Source organism: Pochonia chlamydosporia, chromosome 7 (assembly GCF_001653235.2).
Source record: "Pochonia chlamydosporia 170 chromosome 7, whole genome shotgun sequence".
NCBI lineage: Eukaryota > Fungi > Ascomycota > Sordariomycetes > Hypocreales > Clavicipitaceae > Pochonia > Pochonia chlamydosporia.
The window spans coordinates 1,345,575-1,360,820 of record NC_035796.1 but is presented as its reverse complement, the minus strand read 5'-3'; the positions used below and the strand labels follow the sequence as shown (position 1 = coordinate 1,360,820).

The window sequence follows — 15,246 nt, the reverse complement described above, 5'->3', positions numbered from 1 at the left end:
TCGACGAGAACCGTCCCGTACTCTTCTTCTATTTCATGAAACATGATTATACGACATTTTTGTTTCGAGCGATTTTAAGCTGGTGGCGTGGTCCCTGGGGAATTAGAGGCGTAACGGCCCACCATTGTATTCTACTTATTGGACACGGACAGATGTAAACTGTCGCGCGGCGTTCCGGATATCAATATTGTTGTCGTGGCTTTACGGCCAAATGGTTTTACATTTTGATATTTATACACTTGAAATAAAGAGATAATTTTCCCTCACTCTACTCCGTATATTGTATTGAATTGCATCTTTGCAGTGGTCTGTGGATTTGATGTGCTTGAAGTTGATGTTCCACCAGACTCCCTTGTTACGTTTCAGCGCTCCCTTCATTTCCTGTCACAGGACAGCCCCGGCTCCATCTCTTCCACGCAAATTGCCAATGCACCAGATAAAGTCCATAAGTGATCTTGGCAGCCCGATGTCGTGATGCAATTCTGGTCACAACTCACTTTTGCTCCGATAGTGGTAGTCTAAGTGGCCACATTTCCAGTTCTTGGGTTCCGCATCCCTCATCACGTAGGGCATTCATGCATCAAAAATACCAATGTTCCAGTCCGCTAGTCGGCAGCATCAAATGCAGGCCAGCGCTAGTGTGCAGACCGCCACACGTCTGCCTCTCAATGGTGACCAGCATAAGCCTGCCTGGTAGGGCCTCAAGCATCGCCAGGCAGTCAAGTACCTATCTACCTACCTAGCTAGGTAGGTAGGTACTTTTCCATCGTCTAGGACTTGTTGTCTCGTCCCTCGAAATTCTCAGCCCGGTGCTTTCTCATTCGCTGCCTCTTCCTTCACCCTCACTTCCTCTACAACTTCCTCCTTTTTCAGCACCGATCCATCCTCCTCAACCTTGACCTCTTCCTTTATCCTCCGCCCCTCGAGCACCTTTTTCCTCTCCGCGGCTTTACACAACCCGCTCAATCCCAAGTCGCAATCGCCGCACTTTCTCCCTACAGGCAGACAAACCGCCTGTCCGAACCCGACGAGCAGCCAGTTTATTTCGCGCCACTTATCCCTCGGTAGCCACGATTGCAGAGCCAGCCGCGTCTCTTCTGGATTCTTGGTCTTGTTCCATCCCCATAGGTTCGTGATCCGGTGGACGTGTACGTCGACGCCTATGCCTTCTGTGCGGTCCCACGCGGCCGAGAGGCAGAGGTAGGCCATTTTGGGGCCGACTCCGGGGAGCGAAGTCAAGCCGTCGATGGTGTCGGGGATGTCGCTGTTCCACTTATCTCGTAGGATGACGGCGGTTTGCTTAATGTACCTAGTATCGTTAGCTTGTGACCTTTGCGAATAGCTTTGCCAGTGGGATATGTAAAAACATACTTTGTCTTGTTGTTGTGGAATCCAACCGCCCAGATCAACTGATTCAACAGGTTTGCATCCACCGCTAGCACATTATCCAGGTTTAAGCCTACTGGTGCTCCAGGCTTATATGGCGGCAACTCAGTCTTCAGCTTCTGCATAGCCACGGCATTGACTGTGTCTTTTGTCTGACTCGACAACATCAGCGCTATAAGTGTGTGGAAGCGTTGGTCCTTGGGTGAAGCCTTCTTGTCCGCGAGCCTTTCGCAGCCCATTGTGTCTACGGCTGCGCCGTGGGCTACACCGCCAGGTAATCGCATCTTCTTGACTACATTGTACATTTCTTCCCAATCTGATGGCGGGGATATCTTCTCTTCGCCGGTCGAAGGGTCCGTTGTCTTCTTTGCTGGTTTCCGAGCTCGTCGTTTCGCAGGTGGCGACGGTATTGAGGATATGGATTCGTCGAGCAGTTCGGCTTTGATGGGCTTTACGGGCGAGTCTGTGGATGCGCGTCGGCGCCGCTTCGGAGGCGGGCTAATGCTGTCTTCTATATCGGGAGTTTGGTAGCCATTTTGCGGCGAGGACGTTGAGGAGGCTGATGTGTAGGCGAATCGTGAGAGGGATCGTGTTGTGCGGCGTGGAGGGGATGCTCGGGCGGCGGATATGCGGTCAAATATTTTGGAGGTGTCTTTTGATAATCGTGAGGACCGCATTGCCTTGGCTGGCCTTGAGGGCAATGATGTGAGATGCTTGTGAATGTGAAAGTAAATTTAGTGGTGGACGCGACGCGCCATTCTGATGCTGATGAATGGTGAATTAATTGGAGGGCTGTGGTTGGTTGGAGTACTACTCTAGCCGCAGTGCCAATATCAGATGACATACTGCAGTCGAACTTTGCTCAAAAAAGTTAAGTAGGAGGAAAATCGATAAAAATAGGATATGAAATTTAAAATAAAATCCGTACAAAGCTTAATTTGAAGATATACATACTCAATTAATCTCCCTCATTTGAGGGAATGTGACACTCGCCTCCTCCAAGTGAGGATGTCCAGGGTAGATTTCCCGTACCAATGTATGTATGCAGCCTCGAAGTTCTGAGATGATGTGCAACCGTCGTACCAATATTGCTGCACGTCCAAGGGATTTTACTTCACACGGCGCTTATGGTTTAATCCGTGACACTACGTGAATGTGTTGGCATTACTATGATGTACACAAGGCCATCAGGGTTCCAATCTAATCCGTGGAAGACCTGTATATTACCAGTGCTTCCCCGCCCCTCCAGTCCAGACTCCCAAGGCCATTCCTCTGAATGTTACAACTCCAGACTCATACCAGCATACTTGAACATCTCATCATAAATCCACTTTTGTGAAATCATGGCATGGCCAGCCAATTTACAACTTTCTCATGTCGACAACAGCACGGATGCAGTCTCCGCTCTTCATGGATTCAAAGGCAGAGTTCATCTCGTTTAGCGTCTTGCGGTGGGTGATGAATTCATCCACCTTCAGAGCACCACTCATGTAGTCGCTGACCAGGCCAGGGAGTTGAGAGCGGCCTTTGATGCCACCAAAAGCACATCCCTTCCATACTCGTCCGGTAACAAGTTGGAATGCTGAATCACTCCGTTAGCAAACTTGCGCTCTACGCGTGGATGGGCACACAAACTTACGTCGGGTAGCAATCTCCTGTCCAGCAGCGGCAACACCAATGATGATGCTCTCGCCCCAACCCTTGTGGCAAGCCTCGAGAGCAGCTCTCATGACGCTGACGTTACCCGTGCAGTCGAAAGTGTAGTCGCAGCCACCATCCGTCATCTCAACCAGCTTCTCAACGATGGTCTGGCCCTTCAAGTCATTGGGGTTGACAAAGTCGGTGGCACCGAACTTCTTTGCCCACTCCTCCTTTGAAGGGTTCACATCAACAACAATGATCTTGCCGGCCTTGTTGACCACGGCACCCTGTACAACCGACAGACCAACACAGCCGGCACCGAAGACGGCAATGTTGGAGCCCTCCTCAACGTTGGCAGTGACACGGGCAGCACCGTAGCCGGTGGTGATGCCACATCCGAGCAGACAGGTACGGTCCATGGGAGCCTCGGGCTGGACGGCGACAACCGAGATATCGGCAACGACGGTATATTGAGAGAAAGTCGACGTGCCCATGAAATGGAGCAGATCCTTGCCCTTGCACTTGAATCGGGAGGTGCCGTCGGGCATCACTCCTTTGCCTTGGGTTGCTCGGATCTTGCCGCAAAGATTGGTCTTTCCGGACTTGCAGAATTTACATTCCTTGCATTCGGGAGTGCTGCACAGAGGAGAAAAGCAGTTAGTAACCACGACGGCGGGACTTGATGCACACGTTTTGCAAGGCGAATCTGCGTACTAAAGAGCGACCACATGGTCACCAGGCTTTACATTGGTGACACCCTCGCCGACAGACTCGACAATACCAGCACCCTCGTGTCCCAAAACGATGGGGAAAGCTCCCTCGGGGTCCTTTCCAGAGAGAGTGTATGCGTCTTTTTTCCTATTGTTAGCAGAGAGGAAGCTCGTTCTGTAGGCATGGGAGCCCAACCTGTGTGGCAAACGCCAGTGTAGTAGATTTGGATTCGGACCTCATGAGCCTTGGGAGGAGCAACTTCAACATCCTCAATAGAAAGCTCCTTGCCTGCCTCCCACGCTACGGCGGCCTTGCAGGTAATGGTCTGTAGCTCAATGGTATGGTCAATGTTTCTGCTTCACAGAGCGCTGAGAGAAAGATGGTGGGGCTTATGGAGGGGTTTCGCTGCTGGTGTCTTTGATTATCGAGCTGTACGCACCTTTCCAACAGTATCCGCCATTTTGAATGTCGTGAGTTCCGGGTCGACAGTTGTAGATTTACGAAGATGTAACGGATTCAGCAGACTGGCCAAGTTCGTGGAGCATCAATCGGTGTTGACAAAGAAGCGTGAATGTGTGGAGGTAGAATAGCTTTAAAGTCTGGTTGGAGTCGAATGTCTGACGACACTGTTTCTCAGATGCCGACACGCCGAACAGCGCCGTTAGCTACCCCGCGCGGAACTCACCTGACAGCACTGGAGAGCGCAGAGGATAAGTCTCGTCTTGTCTGGGCGTCTGTTTCTGGCAGTATTTAATATGGAGTCAATGCCCACTCTGACTGGAGCTGGTGTCTGGCGCAAACAGTCAACCGCCCAGCAAATGTGTGGCTGTTGCTTAACTCCGCGTTTCTTGCTGCTGCTCCATCTCCGTTTACGGATGCACCAAGGCTTCTAAATTGGCCAATTCTTTCACATAGGCTCACTGTCCGTGTGCTTGTGTCCAGGATAGCGCGTCAAGCTGCATGGTTCTGGAGCGTGGCGTCTATGTGAGATTCCGGACCCCGAACATATCCCGACATCGCCCTGGAGGCAGATCTGCGGCAACTCTGAGCTGTGACATTGATAGGCCCCGCGTTTTGATGGTGTGTAAGTACCCTCGTCGTTTTAAATCCTATTTTGACCCAAAGAAGTAATCTTTCCCGGTACCTGATGAAGTTGCATTTGTCACTAGAAGGCTTCTTTGAAAGCTGGCTGTGGAGAACTAGTTTATCTTGCAAAGAGCAGCCTTACAGATGTGATAGCAACCAAATTTGACTCATCTCTTTGAAACGAGGAAAAAAAAAAACATCATGCTGTTCAATAATCAAGATGACGTAAACTGCAAAAAAATTATTCGTGAATTATGCTTCTATCTCAAGTCAAACCACATTGCTGGTTGGGCATCAAGAGAGCACTGTTGCCATGGCTTCCACGATCCGCTCGGCTAAATTACGGCCCGCTCTTGCAAAGTGATGGAGCTCCAAAAAATATACGGAGCGCGTCTTGGAAGCTCTTCAATACTACACCAAGATTGCATCAAATTGTTGTGCAACTCTGCAGCAGCCATTCATTTCATTTGCAAACACGACACGATACATGACCGCCTGAATTTAACCACTGAGCGTGTGGGAGACTTTCCACCTACTACCTCATCTTTAGCTTCCTCAGGACATTTAATTGTCGACAAGCTGTCGCAACAAAACCGTCGCAATGGCGCATCGATTCATGGTTCCCGATTCCAGCCCCGCGCCATCTACCCCGGATAAGAAATCGAAGAATGGAATGACCTTCTCATTCCTGGGGGATAATCCCTCAACCACACCAGCGGGACCTCCTCCCTCGTCACAAGCCTCCTTCACACCTGCAGGCGCCCCATCAGAATCTTATCTCGGCAGTTCAATCATGCGAGGTGTAAACACAAGTAGCAAGCCCTTTGGCTTCGCTGGCAGTCAATCACAAGGTGCACCAGGGAGAAATCTGTTTGGTCGCCCTGAACCCTCTAGTGCACCGCTGGGGCACTCCATCAGAGGAACTCAACGGCAACCTTCTAACCTCAGCCAGCAATACAGCATCAGCGATGAAGAAGATGAGGATGCTGAGGGTGAGGATGAGCTGCCACCACATAGCTTGTTTCGAAAATCTAGCGCCTTCTCGCGTCACGGCGACGACGACGACGACGAAGATGCTGAAGGCGACGACATCGAGGCTGAGATCCAACGGTACATTGACGAGGATATAGAAGGTGACGAAGATGCTGAGGGTGAAGAAGATGAATCAGAGGATGAGGAAATGTCCGAGGAGGGCTCTGAAGAGGGAGATTTGTTTCTCAATATGCGACACGACGACCGGCCATACGGGCAACCCATTATTGGAGAAGGAGACGACTTGATGATGTTGAATACCCCGGCGGCAACAGACAGAGTTCGCAAGGAAGCCGAAGATATTTTCCGACGATCATCTGCACGACTTGGCGGCTCTATGCGAAACAGAGAATTCCAGTTTTCGACTATTGCTAGAGATATTTACACCCAGCAAGACGCCGCGAGAATATCCGAGAAACCTGATTTGATCCTAAAGACAGAGGACCTCGTCTGCCGCCTCTACGATGAGGGAATCGGCGCTGTGGACGATGCAGAGAAGATGGATAACTCATTAGCCAACATTACATACCGGCTAGTCAAGCTCTGGAATGACTACGTCGAAGACTTGCCGCAACCTGAAGGAGAGGACTTTGCAACGATTGGGCCAGGAACTGACGCAGAACCTTTCGAAAGGGCAGCCTATGTCGCTCATTTGATTCTGCGCATGCATCACACTAGATTCGACAGTGACACGGAAAATGAGAAGACGCCTCCCCTGCCTGAAGTTCTCTTCGATTGGCAACAGGCTAGCCACAACTTGTATCCCGACCAAATTCGAGAAATAAGTCGCTATAAACCGGGACCGGCTTGCCATAGCCTTTATTGGCAGACCCTTCGAAACGCTTTGCTCAGAGGCGACGTCAGCGGTGCATCTCAGCTTTTGAAGAATGCTGGCTGGGAGCATGTTCGAAGAGGGCCAAGGGGCGACAAGGCGTACACCGGCAAAGCCTTGGAAAACGTTCGACGCTTTGCGGAAGCCACCTGCGACATGCTGGAGAAATGCCCAGCCATGGCCGGAGACTGGGATATCTGGAACAGCAGCTGGACTCTGTTCCGTGTCCAGGCTCGTGGATCCCTGGACAGGCTTACTCTTTTTGCAGAGGGCCGTGAAACACGACTGACGGGGCCCATGGACGACACCTACTCGCCAGAGCCACAGTCCATGTCAACAATGGCACGAAAGGCATCGAGCCAGATCCCCTGGGACGTGTATGAAAACCTGCAAATTGTTTACGGCATCGTTCTTGGAAACCATGAATCTATTTTAGAGACTGCCCAGGACTGGTGTGAGGCGACAGTTGGGTTATTTGGTTGGTGGGATGATGGCAGTCAGCATCACAAGAGTTTGAGGTTGGCTCAGTCTCGAGGCTTTCGAGCGTCGATTGGATCACAATTTGGAGCCTCGTCAGACTATTTTGAGCGCCTAGGCTCCGCATTTCGCTTGGTTCTCCAGTCAGACATGAGCCCGAATCCTGTGAACCCCGTTGAAGTTGCCATTGCCTCGTGCTTCGAAGGCAATGTGGATGGTGTCATTGGCCTGCTGAGGATTTGGTCGCTTCCTGTAGCCTCATCTGTAGCCGAGATTGCCTCACTTGGCGAGTGGCTACCGCCGACGGAAATCGCAAAGCCTTTGCCGATGGATACCTTGGACATGGACGATCTTGCTTTGCTTGGAGTAGTCCCACCGTCGACTGATGAGTTGGAAGGAATAAAAGATACTACTCTGGTGTTATACGCGCGAGAATTGGCTGGAATTGAGCATCTTTCTGCCCAAAGAGATGGGTGGGAAATGGCCATTCAGGTGCTTGGTAGAATGGACCTGCCACAGAAGTCGGAGGAGACTGTTGGAGAGCTCCTGAGAGATTTGCTTGCCACACTAGACGAGAATTCCAGCACAACAGTTGACCGGATGTGGAGAATATTGAATGATCTGGGCATGATTACGTATGCCGAGGAGACTGCAGAGGTTTGTTTACTCCTTCCCCTACGTGAAGACCCTATAACTAATCAAACGATACACAGACCTTTGCCGATATCTTATCCAAGGAATCACACAGATTTGGCGAGGCACTGTGGTACTACGCCTTGTCACATCGGCGAGACAGGGTTCGAGAGGTGTTGAATCTTCTCATTTCATATTCACTGATTCAGTCGTCGGCTTTCCCGCCTGAGAAGGACCTGGATGACGACCTCAAGAACTTACTTCGCAAGAGAACAGAGACACTGGAGGCTCGTGCGAAGCAAGATTTAGAGGCTGCACAGCTGTTGGGGCGCATGCTCAGTGGCTACGCAACCTTGCGAAAGTTTTACGAACTCCGTGACGAACTACGACCGGAGGAGATTTCAAATACAAAAGCGAAGACGCTGAAGAAGCAGGCTGGAATTGCTTTAATGGTTGTCATTTCTAGTTCGGACGATAATATTCGAGGAGGATTATACGATGAGACGCGGGATGCAGTTGTGAGCGAAGACTTTTTGCTAGCCCTACTCGGCGAGGCCACCGTCTTCATCAATCAGACGCCATCAGTTGTGTCTCTTGACCAGATTGAGATTCTGCTCAAGGCCGTGGAAGACGTACAAGCTGTAGGATCCCGGGTTTACGAGTCTTGCGAATCCTTCTTCGATTTGGTTCTCTCATCAGGCCAGGGCCTGAAGGGGTCCACTCCCGCGGACCTCATGAAGAAATCTACGGCATCACTAGGTGCGAGCAGCTATGTGATGAGTGGGAGCTCAATGCTGGTCAGCCACATGCACAAGTCGACAGTGGCTGGCGGCAAGATCACTCGGGGCTGGGACTGGAGGAAGGGATGGCATGTGTCGACCAAGGGCGAGGATGTGCTCCGAAAGCTGCGACTAGGACTGTCCAGGGACCTTGCCTCGCTTTGGTTGGAGGACGCGGACGGAGTTGCTGTATATTGATGATATTGGGAAGGGGTAAAATAATTCGTGTCGGTTTTAACATATGGGGATGGTCAAGTTTGCCACTGGGATAGTGCAGCATCGGAGTTGCTTGTAGGATAGAGCGTAAAGAATAGCACAGCTTTCGATTTCGCCACCATTTCGGGACCTTTCTCGGCGAATGCAGTGATGTTTCATATAGCAATCAATAATTGGTACTGACGTTGTAATATTTGGCGCCCGCTATGCATGCATTCAAATGAGATGTGATGGGAATGATTGCGTGATCCACATAGAAAGCCACAGGCATTCGCAAAGTCCAATCCGATGGCGCCAATTGACAATTGAGCTGAAGTAAAGTCCAGCTCAATTCAATCTTGTCCCAAAAAATTTCCTCCCCACTTCCCCCAGAACACCGAGGATACAGTCACTCTCACACCTTTAAATGTTGAGTCTTGGACACGCAACATTGTCGAGGTGTTAACTATGGCCCCAATTGAATTGGCCAGTCGCTCAGGCGGTGCCATGACGGTACGAACCATAGATCCAGGAACCTCTGTACATATTTTCCAATCAATAACTGACTTTTTCATCTCTGCAGACCCTCTTGCGTCGTGCAGCCCGCACCTCCGGCTCCGGAGCACATGCATCAACAGCCTCAACCTCAACATCACTGCTCACCCAACGTCGACAATTTTCGAGCGTCAAGTCCCTCCCGCCCACCTACGAGAAGCTCTTCACCAAGTACACCGATGTTCGAAAGGTCCTCGGCTCGCAGCGTCTCACGCTCGCCGAAAAGATCCTATACAGCCACCTCGACAACGTGGAGGAGAGTCTGCTGACCAACACGTCCAATGGGCGTGACATCCGCGGCAATGCCAACCTGCGTCTGAAGCCGGACCGTGTCAACATGCAGGATGCGTCTGCGCAGATGGCCCTGCTGCAATTCATGTCGTGCAATCTTGAGCGGCCTGCCATCCCGGCCAGCATCCACTGCGACCATTTGATCGTGGGCTCCAAGGGCGCGGGGGATGATCTCGAGGCTGGCATCGCCGCGAACAAGGAGGTGTTTGATTTTTTGGAGAGCGCTGCCAAGAAGTATGGCATGGACTTTTGGCCGCCTGGCGCGGGAATCATCCACCAGACTGTGCTGGAGAATTATGCGTTGCCGGGGTTGATGATGCTGGGGACGGATAGCCACTCGCCTAATGCGGGTGGTTTGTGTACCGTGACGATTGGTGTTGGTGGTGCTGATGCCGTGGAGGCGTTGGTCGGCGCGCCCTGGGAACTGAAGGCTCCCAAGATTCTTGGCGTCGAGTTGACTGGCAAACTTGGGGATTGGGCGTCGCCGAAGGATGTGATATTGAGGTTGGCGGGCGAGTTGACGGTTCGTGGTGGAACGGGCTCCATCATTGAGTACTTTGGCGAGGGTGTTGAGACGTTGAGCTTGACGGGCCAGTCGACGATTTGCAACATGGGAGCTGAGGTTGGCGCCACTACTTCAATCTTCCCGTACACGCAGGCTTCTGCTCGGTACCTCCAGGCTACTCGTCGTGCGCAGGCTGTCGAGAACGTCAATGCCCTGCAGAGCTTCCCTGATCCTGGAGCTCCTGAGGACGCTCGCTTCCAGTTCAAGGCTGACGCAGGCGCTGAATATGACCGCGTTATCAAGATCAACCTGTCTGAGCTGGAGCCTCACATCAACGGTCCCTTTACCCCAGATCTCGCCACTCCGCTCAGCAAGTTCAAGGATACCGTCAAGGACCAGCAGTGGCCCGAGAAGTTATCAGCCGGCCTGATTGGCAGCTGCACCAACAGCTCGTACGAGGATATGACCCGCGTGGAGAGCTTGCTCAAGGAAGCCGCCGAGGCAGGACTCAAGCCCGCTGCCGATTTCTACATCACCCCCGGCAGCGAACAGATTCGCGCCACTCTAGAACGTGACGGAACGTTGGAGACTTTCGAAGGCGCCGGCGGCATCTTGCTATCCAACGCCTGCGGTCCCTGCATCGGCCAGTGGAAGCGACAAGACGGCGTCGAAAAGGGAACCTCCAATGCCATCCTATCGTCATACAACCGCAACTTCCGCGGCCGCAATGACGGCAACCCCGAAACCATGAACTTCCTCGCCTCGCCTGAAATCGTTACCGCCATGGCCTTTGCCGGCTCAACTACCTTCAACCCCGTCACCGACACCCTCAAGACCCCATCCGGCAAGGACTTCAAGTTCTCCCCGCCCCACGGCCTCGAAGGTCCCCAAACCCCCTTTGAATCCGGCGTCCCCTCTCTCGGCGTCCTCTCCCAAGAAGCCGATCCCTCCGTCAAGGTCGCCATCTCCCCGACCTCCGAACGCCTCGCCTTCCTCGAGCCCTTCCCCGCCTTCCCGCAGTCCGACCTCAGCGGCCTCAAAGTCCTCGTCAAAGTAACCGGCAAATGCACCACCGACACCATCTCCGCCGCCGGCCCCTGGCTCAAATACAAGGGCCACCTCCCTAACATCTCCACCAACACGCTCAACACAGCCATCAACGCCGAGACGGGCGAAGTCAACGCCGCCTACGACCTCGACGGCTCCAAGCACACCATCCCCGAACTCGCAGAGCTCTGGAAGACCCGCGGCCAGGAATGGCTCGTCGTCGCAGAGCACAACTACGGCGAGGGCTCGGCGCGAGAACACGCCGCCCTGCAGCCGCGGTATCTTGGCGCAAGGGTCGTTCTCACCAAGAGCTTTGCTCGAATCCACGAGACGAATCTGAAGAAGCAGGGTGTTGTGCCGTTGACGTTTGCCAACGAAGCCGACTACGATAAGATTGCTGCGGGGGATGAAGTCAGCACGGTGGGCTTGTATGACATGTTGAAGAATGAGGGCAAGGGCGATGTGCAGCTTAAAGTGAAGAAGAGCACTGGCGAGGAGATTCTCATCCCAACTAACCATGCTGTTACTAGGGATCAGGCTGGGTTTATTTTGGCTGGTAGTGCGTTGAACTTGCTTTCAAAGGGAATTTGAACGGAACCTTTGGGAAGTGAGCATATCCACATGTTTATTGTGGCGTGCTGTGTTTGTTTCGTTTCATGGCGTATGGGACACTGGATATCCTAAAAAGATACATAGAATGTTCAATGGATTGGATCAATTTTACATGAAGCGTTACGTAATTGGCACGTGCATATATTCCTATATTCTTCCAACTGTGTCAATCATCTATCCCGGCTTCAAGGTCGCCACGATCATGATATTCATCAACATAAAGACCGATATCTCAAATGGGTATATTCCAAACGCCATCGAAAAGCCAATGCCGCCATTCAACTCCGTTCCGTCATGCACCAGACACTGTTCCTACTCACTTGCCCACATCTGATCCCAAGTTGGGAAGACCCCCTTGCGAAATGATCTTGTAGTACTCATTAGCTTCTTGCTCGCATCTTTTAGATTCGCGGAGTCGTATTTCTCGCATATTTTGTTGCTGCCTGAACCACGCGCAAGCCTTTAGCCAATCTTCATTCTGCTGTACGTCCTCGGGTAGTTGGGACTCGGGCACGTCGCCAAAGTCGAGTGGTCGGTTGTAGGTTCGTGGCTCGGGGTCAGACCGTTCTGGTAAAGCATTTTCATCCGGTTTTGCTTTGGCAGATCCAGCCCGCTTGCTCTTCAACCAGCGAAGGCGTGCTGCAACTTTGCCGAACCAAAACTTGCGGCCGCCACGATCCTGTATCTCCTGGGCTTTTCTGGCGTACCACACGTCAGGTCGATTGTGCATGCCGTGAATTGCCGGATTGGCATGTATGTACCGCCTCTGAGACTCTCTTGGAGTATAGTTTGGGAGGTGTGGAGCAACTGTCACCCCTGCTGGAGCATGTACCGCCCCAAGCTGCTTGTATATGGCTGTGTCAAACGCAGACGAGTCGAATTGAGCTGATTTGACAGTCTTTTGAAACACTGCATTTAGGGATGTGGTTGTACCGCCGTCTGTAGATAAATAAGTGCTAGACCGGCTGTGTTTTTTGCCAGTCTCTTGGTTTTGGGTCAGGTCGGCTGAAATCTTGGCGGATGCCGGAGAACGCGGCTTGTTTTGGGGCTGTTGAGCTCCATTTACAGTCTTTGAAGACCCGTTGAGGAGCTTCTGTCTCTTGTCTGGTGTGTGAGGGCTCTGTGGGACGAACGTGGCATGAGTATGCGGCGGAGGTTGCAACACGGATGACGCCCTTGCCGGTGAGGGAGATTGTTGATGTATTTGGTGATTAGTAGGCAAGCCAATTGTTGCGGCACCTGTGTCCCCTCCTCTAGACGTGATTGGATTTCCGGGTTCAGTTTGTTTGGATTTAGCTTCGTTTCCACCCTTGGCGCCCTTATCGGGACTTGATTCCGGGCCTGGAGCATCTTTGGTCAAGTCAATACAAACTGGACCACCATCTTCAGTGTGGCCGTTCCAAGTGAAGTTTCTTGGCGGAGGTTGGCTCCTCGGTACTGTTGTTGAAGGTGACCGCGACGCCTTGCCTGGCGAGCCTTCCACCGAGGCTCCATTTTCCAGCCTGGGTTTCTTCATGACAGGTGCGCATGCGTACAGGTTATCATGGGCACTATTTCCAGCACCCATTGTCCGTGGGTTGAATTCCTGTCGGGCATCACTTGAAATTGCAGATGTTCGGCGTTCTAGTTGGGGTAGTCCTTGGGAATGACTCCGTGAAGTGCTCGAAAACCAGAAATCACCATTCTGAGTTGGGTTGCGCGGACTTTGGCTCTGAAATCGCAACTCTGGCTGCGTGCTAGTATAGTATGGATTAGCGTGCGATGTTTGGGAGATTGGGATTGGAGTTGGGCGTTGAAATGCAGCCTCTCCTGCTGCTGCCGCCTCTCCAATCACTGTAGGCTTATGGGATAGCATATCGGCGAGCGGGGGGAGAGGTGAGTCCGAAGCTTTTCTGATGGTGCCTGGATGATGCCTGCGAGTTCTCTTGGCCATGTACTTCTGGGTTCCGGGTCTCACATCATCTCCCATCGAAGAACCCGCGACTGCGATGCCTGGGGGTAGGGCCGAGGGTGGTATCATTCCCGCGGTTGTTGGTTTGTTCATATTGATCGCTCATGTCCAGCCTTTCATCCGCGAGGCTCACTGTGGGAGAAACTGATTTTCCACGCATCCGTGCAGGCGAAGTTGACACGGGTCCCCCTGGTGCCGGAGCAAGCTTAGTAACGCCAAATCATTTGTGGCGAAAGCCCGTTGAATACCGCGGCGATGAGCTTGTTTCTAAATAGTCCTACACGTAGGCGTGTTAGTTATGATGGTAACGTGGCGAGTCAACGCAAGGAGGGGAAAAAAAGAGAACAGCGTCAGATCTTTTCAGTTATTCATTTGGACTTCAGCCATGGAACAGCAGCGGTTATGAGTCCCTTCTTTTGAAACTAGAAAAAAGAAAGTCTTCGTAGTTGTTGTTGGTCGCGGCCTTTGGTCTTTGGTTCGTGAGAGACGAGAATCAAAACTCCATTGTCGACGCGAAATGTACGCCGGTGTGCTGCCGCGACACCTCAAGGGCAAATGCCTTTGCGAAGCTATCGCGAACAAAACCTGGCGCCAGAAGAATCCAACTCTCAACTGACATTATGTCGTGTGAGTTGGTCTGCTGTCACGAGCACAGAGACTCAAAACTCAGAAGGTTCCGTTCGGTCAGACCTTTTACCATGTGGCATCACTCGCTGCAAGGAAAGAAAACGAAATAAGGACAAGAGAAATATGTACCGTTGGGCTCACCAAAGAGAATAGAGAGATAATAGTCGCTCGAGACTGTAAAAATTGCTGGGTGTTCCTTGTGCTTGAACGGCGTGGTCCGGTGAAGCGAATTTGTCGTCGCCAGAGAAGTGAGGCAAACCATGAGACACGCAAGTTGTGGAGCTGGGTGTCGAACTGGCAGTGCGCAAAGTGGAAGTCTTTGATCAACAGCCAAAACAACACCTAGGTAGGCAAATAAACAAAGCGCCGTATCTAGGGTATGTAGAGCCGAGACCACAGCGTAACCCGAAAGACTGGGACGTATGTTGTTGAAGGTTGTGAATCCTGAGTCCTGACCTGGCGACCTGACGGGTTGGAGTTTGGCGAAATAGTTCGAATAAAGAGAGGGTAAGTCAGACAGGCTGGCGCCTGCCGTGTTTGTGAAAGTTTGGTGCAGGTCTGGTTCGTTGGCGGGCGCTTAGCGGGGCGGATGCATACCCGGTGAGTGGAGTGGGTCGACATAGGAGCCTTTGTAGGTTGTACAATGACTTTTCTCGGCCGGCTGCTCCTTCCCGCTTCAAGTCGCAAGTCTACTGGCTGACAAAGTCAAGATTCATGTTCTCTGTACACTCCATTGTCGACTGCATTGCCTGGGCCAGGATCCCAGCGTCATGTTTGGATGTTCTGCTTGGCCACGTCAAACCAGGGTCGATTTCAGCCTCGTGGCGACACACGGCAAATATGGGCATGCAGCCTTTGTTGGGTATGGACTTGGCTCTGGCTTGAG

At 52.0% G+C, this 15,246-nt stretch overlaps 5 protein-coding genes across 5 annotated transcripts; 2 read left to right on the top strand and 3 right to left on the bottom strand.

Moving 5' to 3' along the window:
- Positions 1-801: 801 nt before the first annotated feature.
- On the bottom strand, positions 802-2,063 carry VFPPC_07291 (DNA repair protein Ntg1; the record flags this gene model as incomplete). Its single annotated transcript, XM_018286174.1, has 2 exons — positions 802-1,309; positions 1,372-2,063. The coding sequence occupies 2 exons, from the start codon at positions 2,061-2,063 to the stop codon at positions 802-804; spliced, it is 1,200 nt and encodes a 399-aa protein (XP_018139727.1).
- A 684-nt stretch (positions 2,064-2,747) lies between these two features.
- VFPPC_18103 (S-(hydroxymethyl)glutathione dehydrogenase) lies at positions 2,748-4,198 on the bottom strand (the record flags this gene model as incomplete). The annotated part of the gene is made up of 5 exons (XM_022429759.1): positions 2,748-2,968; positions 3,014-3,647; positions 3,750-3,877; positions 3,943-4,063; positions 4,169-4,198. The coding sequence occupies 5 exons, from the start codon at positions 4,196-4,198 to the stop codon at positions 2,748-2,750; spliced, it is 1,134 nt and encodes a 377-aa protein (XP_022285171.1).
- Positions 4,199-5,425: 1,227 nt separating this feature from the next.
- Positions 5,426-8,775, top strand: VFPPC_07289 (nuclear pore complex subunit Nup85; the record flags this gene model as incomplete). Its single annotated transcript, XM_018286173.1, has 2 exons — positions 5,426-7,822; positions 7,879-8,775. The coding sequence occupies 2 exons, from the start codon at positions 5,426-5,428 to the stop codon at positions 8,773-8,775; spliced, it is 3,294 nt and encodes a 1,097-aa protein (XP_018139729.1).
- A 465-nt stretch (positions 8,776-9,240) lies between these two features.
- On the top strand, positions 9,241-11,761 carry VFPPC_07288 (aconitate hydratase, mitochondrial precursor; the record flags this gene model as incomplete). Its single annotated transcript, XM_018286172.1, has 2 exons — positions 9,241-9,285; positions 9,356-11,761. 2 exons carry the CDS (start codon positions 9,241-9,243, stop codon positions 11,759-11,761), a joined length of 2,451 nt encoding a protein of 816 aa, XP_018139730.1.
- A 337-nt stretch (positions 11,762-12,098) lies between these two features.
- VFPPC_14196 (hypothetical protein) lies at positions 12,099-13,826 on the bottom strand (the record flags this gene model as incomplete). The annotated part of the gene is made up of 1 exon (XM_018291965.1): positions 12,099-13,826. The coding sequence occupies one exon, from the start codon at positions 13,824-13,826 to the stop codon at positions 12,099-12,101; it is 1,728 nt and encodes a 575-aa protein (XP_018139731.1).
- Positions 13,827-15,246: the final 1,420 nt, after the last annotated feature.